This window comes from Thunnus maccoyii, chromosome 20, assembly GCF_910596095.1.
Source record: "Thunnus maccoyii chromosome 20, fThuMac1.1, whole genome shotgun sequence".
Classification (NCBI taxonomy): Eukaryota; Metazoa; Chordata; class Actinopteri; order Scombriformes; family Scombridae; genus Thunnus; species Thunnus maccoyii.
In genome coordinates, this window is record NC_056552.1 from 5820702 (window position 1) to 5833395 (window position 12694).

At 37.1% G+C, this 12694-nt stretch overlaps 2 protein-coding genes across 11 annotated transcripts in view; one reads left to right on the forward strand and one right to left on the reverse strand.

Moving 5' to 3' along the window:
- Window positions 1-1959, forward strand: part of LOC121886755 (rho GTPase-activating protein 44-like) — a 105701-nt gene extending 103742 nt beyond the window's left edge. Inside the window, exon 21 of one of the 6 annotated variants that reach the window (XM_042397000.1) lies at window positions 45-1959. In XM_042397000.1, the coding sequence (XP_042252934.1) occupies window positions 45-202 (158 nt within the window). In that variant the 3' untranslated portion in view covers window positions 203-1959. The remainder of the gene's footprint in view (window positions 1-44) is intronic. The other 5 variants (XM_042396997.1, XM_042396996.1, XM_042396995.1 and 2 more) reach the window with 5 other exon arrangements.
- Window positions 1-11727, reverse strand: part of LOC121886756 (testis-expressed protein 47) — a 68055-nt gene extending 56328 nt beyond the window's left edge. For 4 of the 5 annotated variants that reach the window (XR_006092838.1, XR_006092836.1, XR_006092839.1 and 1 more), the window contains exons 1-8: window positions 11542-11727; window positions 9488-9560; window positions 8864-8967; window positions 8700-8764; window positions 7179-7257; window positions 6647-6781; window positions 6380-6527; window positions 6157-6214 (exon numbers count right to left, since the gene is read on the reverse strand). Coding sequence is in view for 1 of the 5 variants with exons in the window: in XM_042397001.1 (XP_042252935.1) it covers window positions 6177-6214; window positions 6380-6527; window positions 6647-6781; window positions 7179-7257; window positions 8700-8764; window positions 8864-8967; window positions 9488-9560; window positions 11542-11658 (759 nt within the window). In the remaining 4 variants the exon portion in view is untranslated. Of the gene's footprint in view, window positions 1-5412; window positions 5536-6156; window positions 6215-6379; window positions 6528-6646; window positions 6782-7178; window positions 7258-8699; window positions 8765-8863; window positions 8968-9487; window positions 9561-11541 lie in introns of those variants that run through there. The other variant, XM_042397001.1, reaches the window with a different exon arrangement.
- Window positions 11728-12694: the final 967 nt, after the last annotated feature.

A 12694-nucleotide genomic window follows, 5' to 3' on the forward strand; every position in this document is an offset into this window, starting at 1 on the left:
TCTCCTTTCTGCTGCTCATCCTGTGTGTGTTTGTGCTCCGCCAGGTTCCCTCTGCAACTTGGACATCCCCATCATTAACATGGAACTGGACGGTATTTTTGACTTGCCCCACATCTCCCCCTTCAGGAACTCAGTGGCGCTGCTCGAGTCGACCAACAACAGAGCGGAGTCAGAGGAAGAGTCTGAAAGCACAGTGCTATGACGTCACTGAGTCTCCCCCCTCCCCTCCCCTCCTCCTCCTCCTGCTGGGCTGATTAAATGAAACTCAACGCTACTGCTGCACCGTCTCGCTCAAACCCCCCCCCCCCTAGACTCATTCGTCGACCTTTCACCTCTCCAGCTGGGTCGCTTCAGCCTCAACGACCGCTCTGGATCTCACCTTCACACCTCACCACCTGTACTTGATCCAGAGTTGTAAAAACAAGCTCTTCTATAAAATAACAGAAAAAGAAATGTCCATTCTCACAATCACGAGGCGTTAGTGACAATGCTGTCAGGAGACTTTTGATCGGACACAGAATTTGACATTTTACGTTGGCTGGATCATTTTGATTTTTAGGAAATGTTTGGGTTTTTTTTTTAATTTAATGTTTTATGTTTCTTTTTGCCTTATTTGATCCACTTGCAATATTGCCTTTAACTTCACACACAAGACTGGAAAGAGGCTACTGGGAGGAATGAGTGCTCTTCGCTGCTGCTTTTCATGAGTGAATTTTAACAAGGAAGAACAACATCTGTCCTGCCGATTCTTCTTCTTCTCTCTCTCTCTCTCCCATCTCAAGTTCCTCCTCCATTCCTCAGGGGCGTCCCGTTGAAATGCCTCGCTCTGGCATGTGGTGGCCACAACCCCCCCCCCCCCCCGAATTTCTATCCCACCTGAGCGTTCACTGTGAGTGTGCCAGTATGTCGTTTTGGAAAGTGTGTGCGCGTGTGCGTGTGTGTATTTTGCTAGTGTGTGATGTTTTTGGTAATTGTACTACGTGATGTTGCACTGTTGGTGTCGAGCATAAACAGGAATGCATGTTTTAGACATTTAGGAAATAACAACCAGGTTGCAAAGAGGTTAAACGCCCAATCACACTTTTCTCTATATTTACATTCAATCAGGATTTCAATCACTGAATATTTATTGTTTATACTGTACATTTTCAGAGTATATGAGTAACATTATAAATCAAGTCGGATCATATTTTGTATCTACAGGAGAGCTATAAAGATACAGTTTCCTCCAGATAGAATATAGGTGATGTTGTCAGGGAGCTGCAGTATAAAATATATGAGACATAGTTTATGAAAGGTACAAAAATGGAAGGGTTGGAATTAATTTTGTAAATGCAAGTTGAAAAATTAAAAAAAACTCCATGTGATTACACATAATTATTTTTGGCAGCGAGCAAGGTAGCATGGGATTTTTAATTTTTTCATGTCAAGTGAGGATTTGTGAGGAGCTGAAGACACAGAATGACAAGAATATGCGGGTGTGGAGGCTGGAGTGTGCCAACAGAACGGCCGTCGGAAGTAAACAAATCACTCCGCCACTTCTCGCTCGTCACTGTGGGCGTGTTGACACCAGCTGACAAGGATCTATACATACTGTCACCACAATGTCAACAAGGGAGGGCTTCTGTGTGCGTGTCCCGATAATATTTGAGCTATGTTTTTAGCCTTTTAGTATTTCTTAGCAGTCATTGTCTAATTGAAACAACTCTTCTCCGACAATTTGTACTACTTTGTGCCAAGCTGCAGTTCTTTTGTCCTTGTTGATTGCTGATTTATTATCTTTCAATCAACTTATTGATTAATCAACCACTCATTGTGCGACTAATCAAAGTGGTATGTCAAAAGTTACATAGTCCTGCTTTAACAGAAGAAATAAATGAATTGTGAGATGGGATATGATAGGAAGACACACATTAAATTGAATAACAAAATGTAAACTTTAAAAGCCTTTTTTAAAATTAGCTTAAAATAAGACTTTATTATTAATTGGCAAATTATATTGTTTTACACTGTATAATTTAAATGCAAATTTATATAATGTTTCACTTATTTTAATGATTGTAATTGAACAAGTAAATATAAAAGTGTTGAATATCTCTGGTGGCACACTCCAGGCTCCATATGGGAAAACCTTGAACAAGCATGTTGAGAATCATCCCTGGTAAGACCTTAGCTGAGAGAAATGTTGGAAACCTCTGAGTGAGAACGTACAGGCACAAGTTTTTGTCCTCCTGCCTTGAGGTATTATAACATCCTATCATATCATAACAAAAAACTGAAAACAGTCTTGACGCACTCCCAGAAAAAAAAGGTGCTACTGGCTAAAACGTGTGCACCTTTTTTTCTGACAGTGCAGCACTGTCTGATGACGCTGGTATTTTGGTCTATATTGGTGAACCAGAGGCAAGTGCAAAGATATGTGTATATGTGTTTATTTTGATGAGAGTATTTATACAGATATATTTCTGAATACTTTTTACTAGGTCTAAAGGGTTGTGATTGTTTCCGCTACACATGAATCTCATCTGAGGGGAAGGGGGGGCGGGGGGAGCATTCAAACATGGGACCAGACTTTCCCTGCTGTCGCATCAAAATCTTTTCAGAAATCAAAAGTAAGACTTGAAAATCAGTTCAACTGGAGTGACGAGCTTTGCTTATGACGGCAGCCGTTTGTTATTTGCCTTGCGGTGGGTTTTGTTGTGACCTATCCAGATTTGTAAGACTTTCTTTTTTGTCCTGAGAACATCAGTGCATCCACGACACATGGCCTCAAAGTCACTGTGCTGCTCTACCATCCTCTTTCTGTTGAAGAGCGATATTATTCACAGGACTTTTGTAAATATTGAAACCTCTGTACATACATGGTCTGTATATACTGACAGGGGAGAAATTTAAATATATATATATAGATATATAGATATATACAAATACTGTATTGAAAAATATAAATGATGATGAACATTATAACATTATAGTGTACATATAATATTATAATGTTGCCGGTTCTAGCACAATATCTCCAGTTTCACACGAAATAACATCAAGTAGACTTCGCACAGTTAAAGCAGCTCTAATGGCACTGACTCCAGGTTAAATCTAGTTTATAGATTTTCTCAATAAAAACTGCTGATAGTGCTTGTGTTGCAGAGTTCTTTACTTCAGAATTAACCTCTTGAACCCTGATTTTAGCTTTACAGTTAGAAAAAACTGTCCACACCATTTAAAAATATTGCAAATAGTACTCTTGTGTATAATTTGTTTTTTTTTTAACATTTCCACATAGTTCAACCTAGCATATTTCATATTTTTGAAAATGTTGGGATCTTGTTTAGAATTTAAAATAGTTTTCTGTGGGTTCGCACAATCCTTTTTTAACACAACCTGCAGTTGGGATCAATTACAGGGTCAACAGGGTTTAAGAGGTTAAGAGACACTCTGCAAGGAAACTGCATCACTGTCTTTAAAGTTTGACTTTTAGACAGCAGAAAATGAATCTCCTCAGTTCCACAACATGAGTAAAAAAATAAAAAAGACATACACAGATATGTCCCCATGTTAGATATAAGATAGATTAAGTAATTTTAAAATTAGAGCATGCAAGAACTTTCTTCACCAGCAGAAAAACTACAGAATCAAAGAAAAATTAGACATTTGCTACAATTTAGGGCTGCAAAAAAATATTTTTATTATTGATTAATCTGCTGATTAATTGTCGTTGGTCTGTAAAATGTCAGAAAACAGACCAAAGTCATTTGTGCGACTCAAAAACCAAAAGATATCCTGTTTACTATCACATGGGACAAAGAAAATCCTCACAATAAAGGAGCTGAAACAAGGAAATATTTGGCGTTTTGTGTTGAAAAATTACTTTGATTGATTACTTAACTAACCATTTCAGCTCTGCCACAATTCATACCAACTGAATTCAATCAGTTCCTCCAGATGAGTTGAAATCAATACAGCATGAAATGCTATCACCAGTATTTACAATTTAAATATTTAAAGAAGTTCATGCTGACAACACAAAACATTTTTTAAAAAAGAAGTTATTGTTGCAGTTTGGCTGTGCTGAGGTGAATGGTCTGTCCTGTCTTTGTCTGGATTTCTGTGTTACAATGTGCTGCTCTTCGTTTTGTACTAAAGGGTTTCAGATTAAGGCTTGTACATACATACAGTATTCTTCAAACACAACTTTATTGACAATAATCCTGTCGAGCAGAGACAGTCAGCGAGAGATTCCAGAGACAGTTTCCAGTATTACAGCTTTTGCAAGCATGCCCTTTGAGCACTAAAATACGAAGGCCTTTTTTTTTTACATGAATAGGTGGAATGTACCGGTGATAGACGATGTTCACCTCATAGGTTGTGATACAGGCGGATTTGTGTGTGTTGTGGACATAGTTTCAAGTAAAAGAGGGTGGAGGGATATTTAATAAAAGTGTGTTATGACCAATTTGCAGGGGGTGGGAGGAGGGGCGGGAGGGGGGGTTAATTCGACATTGTCCTGTGTGAAACTCAGCAGCATGCTTTTTAACCATGCCTATGAAATATGTCTCATTTTTGGTCCTATATAAATGTGCTTGTATTTATTTTTTATAAGTGAATAGATCGACCTTTGCAAGAGAAAAATAATTCAGTGCTGCCCTTGACCTTTTTCAGTCAAACTCCCCATCGATTCTGCCAACAGTTTATTTGAATAACTCATGATTTACTGCTTGTTTTTCACCTTCTGTGTTACATTAATACAGTACATTCCACCCTTTTTATCTATAGCAAATAAGAAAAAGCACATTTGACTCAAAACACAGACCAAAATATCTTCAGCTAACATGATGGAAAAGAAGATGATTGTGGCCAGAATCCTGCGCTTTCAGAGGAATAAAATCTGGTTAAAAACTTTTCTGACTCTCAACTGAAATCATAGATGGACTTTCCTGTCAGCAAGCAAGAAAAAACATGCTGCATACAGGTTTGTTTTTTACCCGTACACTCTGTAGATTACACTGTGGTGCATGCAGCCATTGCAAATACATCTTCAATCATCTTTTTTTGTTTTTGCTCAAGTTTGAGTTCCAAGTAAAGGGGGCCAAAATAAAAAGGGAACAAATAAGTGATCAAGGAATCTTTTTAGATTGAAAAGTTCTTTGTGTCGAGCTGTAGTGACGCTGTGGACTCTTTAAAGTTTGAAGTGAAGAGGAAATGCCTTTTCTTGGACATGCTATCTCCCAGTCACCAAGTGGAACACAGTGTAAGATAAAAAAAAAAAAAAAAATCCTCATCCGAATGTCAAAACTATTAAAATGTTTTTATATTACTTGGATTTTCTGTGTTTTTGTTATGAATGATAAATGTAAAAAATGGTGTTCAGAAAGAGGCATCTTGGGACCAAAAAGCAAATAAAAAGAAGAAGAGTACCCAAAGTGCTGCAATATATTAAACGTTGGTATAAAACTGTCTGGTTGGGTTGCAGTGATTTCTCACTACAAGGAAACCTTCAGTCACATCCAAGGTGCTTTAGTGAAGGCCAAACACATTCTGCAGAGGCATAAAACATTCAATTACATTTTTGAATTGCAAGGTAAATCAAAATGTAGAGTGGCTGACAGTGTCAGCGCTGAAAAGCACCTGGCAGGCAGACCATTATGACAACAAGCAACCATGGTGTGTTTACTGATAAACATCAACCTTACAACCTGTTTAGTCATGATCAAAACAGGCTGTGCTTCATGCAAAGAAAAGAGCAACCAATATAATGCAGAGAAAAACTGAAAATAGTATCACATCGGAGTTCCCATTTTTTGATGTCTGTCTGCAAGCACCTCACTAGAATACGTACGTTTTCCCTCAGTTTTTTAAAAACTCAACAGAAACATTGCTTTCCAATAACAATTTCTCTGTTACTCTAACTTATCTACAGACGTCCCTGTCAACCATTTTCATCTTGTTTTGTCTATTGAGGATATTACCACCTAAATGTCATTTTTCAGAGCTGTGAGCATCATAGACACATTTCTATTCACCTGCATTGTATTGGTGTGAAAACTCAAATCTCAGACAGATATTCTCAAAACCTGGACGCATACAACCGAAATAATCTGCATCTGCATGAAGTGAACTGACCCTTTAAATGATGAAACATGCACGATGAGTCCTTACCTTTAATTTCGTTCAAAAAGTTAAACTGTGGTGAGGCAGCTGCTTCGAATGACTTGTCCTTGAGATCAGAATATACAACATAGTGAAATATGACTTTGTGTAGCTTTTTTCCCTTTTCTTCTTTCTTATAAACACTCTGATTCATCACAGAAATTGACTCAATTATCATGATGTCACAATAATGTTATTAACTCAACTGAAATGTACTCTGAGTGCCTCTTACCAAAGTCCATGCTGATGTTTAAGGGTGAGTTGTAGGCCTGCAGGTACTGTTGTGGGCTCTGGAGCTCCTCTCGAGCCAAAAGCTGATGGAGAACCTCCTGAGGGACGATCAGCTCCGGAGTCTCATCCAGCATGGATCCAGGAGGGGCCTTAGAGCACATTCAGACAGGATTATTTAATAGTGGTGAAAACAGGAAAACAAATAGGTGAGATTTGTGTATGAATTTGTTTACAGAAACTCTTATAAATTACATAAAAGTGAACACACCTTAGATATTTCAAGCTGTTCGTTCAGTTTCTGCAGTGCTGACAGGACGCAGCAAACCAGAGTCTCTGTGCTCGATTCCTCATCCTCAACTCCCTTAGCCTCAAGGTCCCCGGCCACCTGATCTGCATTTAGCACCTTCAATCAGAAACATAAATCACTCAGTCAAATGATGGTCATGCATACAGAACTGACAAGGAAATCACACAGACGGGTGACATATTAAGGGAAATGACTGAAATGGCTTGATGAGTATGATATGGATCATATGTTAAGGCCTTCTATTGGTTGAGCACATATAGGAGATTTACAGGCCAAAATGTCAGACACTAAACACCAAAAAGAGGGAATATCTTTTGAAGGAACTGTGTTTATCCATCCAGTAGAGCTCCACGGACTTTAAAAGGAGCACTGAAGCTGATCTGGAGGCTGGTGGTGGAACAACACCTTACTAAAATATTTAATTTGTCAGCTGGCTGTATTTGCCTCATACTAATGAAACTTCAAAGATCGAAAGTAAAGATAAAAAGCAAACCTTGTAGCTCCACTGCTGGAACAGCCTGCTTTGAGGGTTATGTGCCATGAACACAACCTTGGGAGCTTCCAGCAAAATACTAAAAGGGAATGTAAAAATAATAAGTATGGGTTCATATGCTGTATAATATAAGATCAACAAATGTTAGGAACCTTTCTTTGCTCTATAATGATTCCTCGTGGAGGTTTATGGACATACTGTAGTTACACATTTAAGAAAACACAAGAAACACATATATACAGTAAGTGGACAGCACATCAAAGCAAAATCAAACTCTGGACAAATATAATACTTTAAAGAAGAAAATAGCGAATGAATAAATAAACTAATGAACAAGCAGATAAATATACAACAGTTAAATTTATCAACAGTAGTGGAATGTAACTAAGTACGTTTACTCTTTTAATTTTATGCTACTTTATACTTCTACTCCACTACATTTCAGAAGGAAATTTTAGATTTTACATACAAAACACTGGATAACCTAATAAAATTCAAGGCTTTGTTAAAGATAAAACCAGTTGTTCACAACATTTTTGGTTGTCTTGGAGAGACCTCTTACAAAAATCAGAGTCTAGTTGGGGCCCATCGCTACATTTCAGAGTTTTTAGCAGTTACACCACAGAATAATCTCCCTCTAAACTTCTCAGATGGTTTGGTTGATATAACTGTTCAAGGCTCAAAGAAGCTAAACTCTCCAATTATTTCGAGAGAAAAGTCCAAAATATTTATACAAATTTGTGTAGCAGAACTAAGTTTTTTCTTATTTTCTACGTCATTAATTGTCTCTCAGATTTATCTTTTTGGATGTTGCCCGTAGTTTAATCCATTATGTAATAATAATATTTCACTGACAGGCTTTTTTCTGCGGAACAAGTACTTTTACTTTTGATACTTTACGTACATTTTGCTGATAATACTTGTGTACTTTCACTGAAGTGAGATTTTGAATGAAGGACTTTGATTTGTAATTTGTGAATATTTTCACATTGTTGCATTACCTGAAGGAACTCAGTACTTCTTCCACCACTGTTTAACAATGTTTGGACGGTTGTACATACTGTAGTAGTATTGTTAGTTTTGTTTATAGTTTAATTAATCTGTTTCTATCTTTGTTAAGATCTTCTGTTGAACCATAGTCACATCGATCTGTTCACAGGGAAAAATCACAGAAAATATTCAGTAGTAATCAAGCATCAATAATTAAACTTTTAAGATGTCTGCTTCATACTGAAAGCATTTGAACACTTCTTCTTGTGAGTGCAGGCTGTTATTTCAAGACATTACAGATTAGGACCCAGAGCTTTCGAATCTGTAGACACACATCATCATAGCTTGTTTTGATATTTACTGATGCCAGTAGAGTACACGCAACAAACATCACATGATGAATATTTGCTTGATAAACTGGCTCTATGAGATGAATTTACATGAGACAACAGGAAAACTTCGATGAACGGTACTATGAAGTGGATTGTATGACAACACTATAGCATATATGATATTATTCTTCATCATTACCCGTCTGACTGTTGCTGCATATCTTTAAGGTCTTTCAACACAGCAACCAGAACCTCCCTGGAAGACTGGAAGAGAGACACACAGAAAACTGTAAATACAAGACTTCACATATTAATGAACCTTCACCATAGACTGACTGGATATTTGTTTTCAGTAACACTTACTTCAATGACATGAAGCAGACAGGACGGATAAATCAGCAGCAGGCCCGTCATGTAATCCCACGTGTACAGCTTGCTCAACTGAAAGTTGAGTTTTTCATAATGAGCTGTGTGGAAACAAGCAACAGAACAGTCTATAGTGTTTGTTGGAAGCAGGCAGTTGCAGTCAGCGTGAGAGCTCGGCTCTGTTGTACACATAGTCTCTCCTGGGTCTTTTATTGTGGGCTTTCTATTCTGTTTCATTAAGCAGCAGCCACAAAAAAGCTCTTTCAAGGACACACTGCGGGCTAATTCACATGCAGAAGTGTAAAACTTATGAAAACATCCAAACAAGGCAAACAAGAGAGCTTTTTTCGCAGAAAGTAGCTGCAGCACATTTTAGTGATTTTAAGTGTTGGAAAATTGTTCGAATTTAACAGTGACGAATTGATGTTTCCCAGATATCAGCTTTTGTCCAAGAGAACACCATCACCCTTCATTCCCCCCTAACGGAAAATTGGACTGGCATAAGGTGATTAGGTCACTGATGAGAATGAGGAGATGTTGTCAGTGAAGTGGCGTTATGTTGTTATCAACCACTGAGCTGTGCTCTCAGTATTCGTGGCTCTAAGGTAATTGCTGGCTGACCTCCCAGTTCTGTCCTGTCAGCGAGATCGCGGGGGAGCCGAGCAATCACTATGAGCCGCTGTAGCACGATCTTCTGTGGAAACAAAGAGGAAAAAGTCTTAGAAAAACCTGCAATGAAAGCAGAATTGTGTGCAGAAATGACAGACCTGCCCTCATGCAAACATGGAATGAGACACTTAAATCATGCTTGATCACACATTGAGCACATAATAATAGGTTACTTTGCATTAGTTTTCCACTTTTTGCAGCATTACCCACAACAATCAGTTAAATCCAGTATCTATCAGGAAAAAAGATCTCTGAATTAATTAGGAAAACAATCAACATTTTCCAAAACAGAACTATGAATATGCATCTGTACAATAACTTTATCTCCTCTTGTCTGTTATTTTATACAAACCACATCTTCTTCCACATCCTTCCTCTGTGCCATAAGATAGTGAAATAAACTAGTCCCAGCTTCTTCCTCCGTCTTTTCCTCTGCTTTCAATGGGCCAATCTTTTGCTCGCTGTTTTTCTCCATCTCACCCTCTCCCGTTTGTGCAATTCAAGCACTGAGTGAGAGCTGCCTGCCTTCAGTGTTTATAAAAGCTTATATCCTAGAAACGTATTGTTCCCCAGATGCTATAAAACAAAGCCTGCTGCACTCTGGTGAGATTACAGACGTACACGATAAACACAGGAGCCAATCACAGGCCAGGACAGCCTTGTATTTCAGGTAATAAAGGACAATAGGAGGAGGAACTGTATGATGAGGATGGCAGAGGATGGTGTAGTAAGACGATGAACTGTGTTAGATCTGAGTGACTGTCATAAACTGTTTGCATGATAAGAGCAATGATATGTGGGTTAAAGAACAACAAACTAGAATTACTAATTTGGATCTGAAAAACTCGACTAAAATGTCATCTGACCCCTCAAACTGTGCCGTACACCAGCCTCATGTACACTCAGTATTTGCTGTTCACTTACCAGATTATCACTCAGATGGTGGAAATATTCAGATCCTTTACTTAAGTAAAAGCCAAAATACTGTTGTCTAAAAATACTCCATTACAAGCAAAAGTCCTGAATTCAAAATGTTAAGTTAAAGTATTTATTATCGTCAGCAAAATGTACTTTAAGCACCAAAAGTAATGGTACTTATTATGCAGACTGGCATCTTTTAGGGTGTTATATTATTACAGTATATTTATTATATTGTTTGTTTTTATTTCTAACAAATTACATGTCAGCTCATTCATATTATATAAGAATCACACAATTTTATTGATAATATTAATGATAATACACATAATTTATATAGCGCCTTCCACACACTAATGCAGCTCAAAGCGCATAACAATTTATTTTTTTTTAAAAAGAGCATATAATTTAAACAGTAGTTACAATATTAAAATATATTATTTTTTGTAAAATCTTAATCAGAAAAGTAACTAAAGTTGTCAAATAAATGTAGTAGAAAGTACAGTATTTCCCTCTGAAATGTAGTGGAGTGGAAGTATAAAGTAACATCAAATGGAAATACTCAAGTACAATATAAGTACCCCAAAATTGTACTTAAGTACCGTACTTGAGTAAATGTACTTTGTCACTTTCCACCACTGATGACAACTAATTACATTATCCTTTTACAAACTTTTTATTCAGTCTAAATTAGGAACCAGAAGGTCTCTTTGTAAGTGTGCCAGAAAAAACCCCCCAAAAGTTATTACAATTACAACGTTAAAACAAAGTTATTTTGCTCTTTTTTTCTCCAAACACCCGTTTTGGGACATGTTAGCTACCAAAGCACTAACTTATATTGCTATTAAAAACGTGCTATATTGACCTATTTCAATGTAATATATTGTCTTATATATATAATAGGGGCACTGGCATGATATTTTTATAAAAAATAAGCAGTTGAGGTGATCAGTAACCCTAATTTAATGATTTTTGGCAAATGTTCTTGGGCCTTATTTTAAGTTTTTGCTTCATTTGTGGGCAGTCGGATAACCGTTAGTTAGGATAACCGTTACTACAGGTTACCGTTAAAAGCCTTCAGCACAAACCTCTCTCATTCTCCCGTCAAACACTTCAAACATTGTCACTGTGCTTCCTCCTTCCTCCTCCGAGTATCTTTCATCAGATTGGGATGAAAAGTTTGTGGATTTTTGCGAAGTGGCCATGGTGGCACTCAGCGGGGGATGTTTGGGTCTCCGCTCTCTGTGGGTTGCTACGGCAACGAGTTCGTCACTGACGTCATGACGCATTTGACGTATCATAACAAACAAAAACAAAAATAAACAACAGAGCAAAAGATAGGGGGCAGGTGCCTGGTTTGCCCAGTTGGTAAAGTCCAGTTATTATTATTATTATCATTATTATTATTATTATTATTATTACTATGTACTTTGCAAAACATATGTTACAAAGTGCATCACAAGGCAGTAGAAGCAAGATAAAAAGATAGAAAATATATTAAAATAGAGCAGATATAGTGATAAAATAATAAAAGTAATAATACAAAGAAATAATAATTTTAAAAAAAACATTGTAACTGATACCAGTAAAGGTATTTCAGTGATACCAAACGCAGTTCTATTCGATGACCAGCAGATGGGCCTAATTTAATATTAACTGCGTGTCATGCGCAGTGCGGAGCAGCACTGAGGCGCGTGAGCACAACTGTGCAGGGAAAATCCACCCTAAAACTGAATTGGTGATTGCGCTATTTCGACATCAAACTCAAATGGAAATCAGAGTGCAACTACATGGGCATTTTAATTAGAATTTTACACCCAAATTGCAAAAAATAAATATAAAAAATAAGGGATGAAAACAAAACAAATCAATGCAATGAGAGACCAATACATATTCAAAATAAAGGGGGGAAAATGATAAGAATGATTTTAAAAGGGCGATTCATTTGAATTCAGTGATAGAGAGTCAGTGATCTTCAGAGAAGATATTTCTGTATTATTCTAAGAAGCTGTTGCTTTTTTTTTCAAATTTGTTTTTAAGAGCAAGAGAGTTAAATTCAATCAAAAAAAGAGGGCAAGAGGGTTGTGAGTAAAGAATTTTCCCAATAAAATAAAAAACAACACAGTTTAAAGATTTGTCATAATAACAAATTATATCTTTAAGATTAAGACAGTGCGTAACACTAGTGTTACTGAAAACATGAGAGTTTAAATCAAACCAAAAATTTAAATGTTCCACACA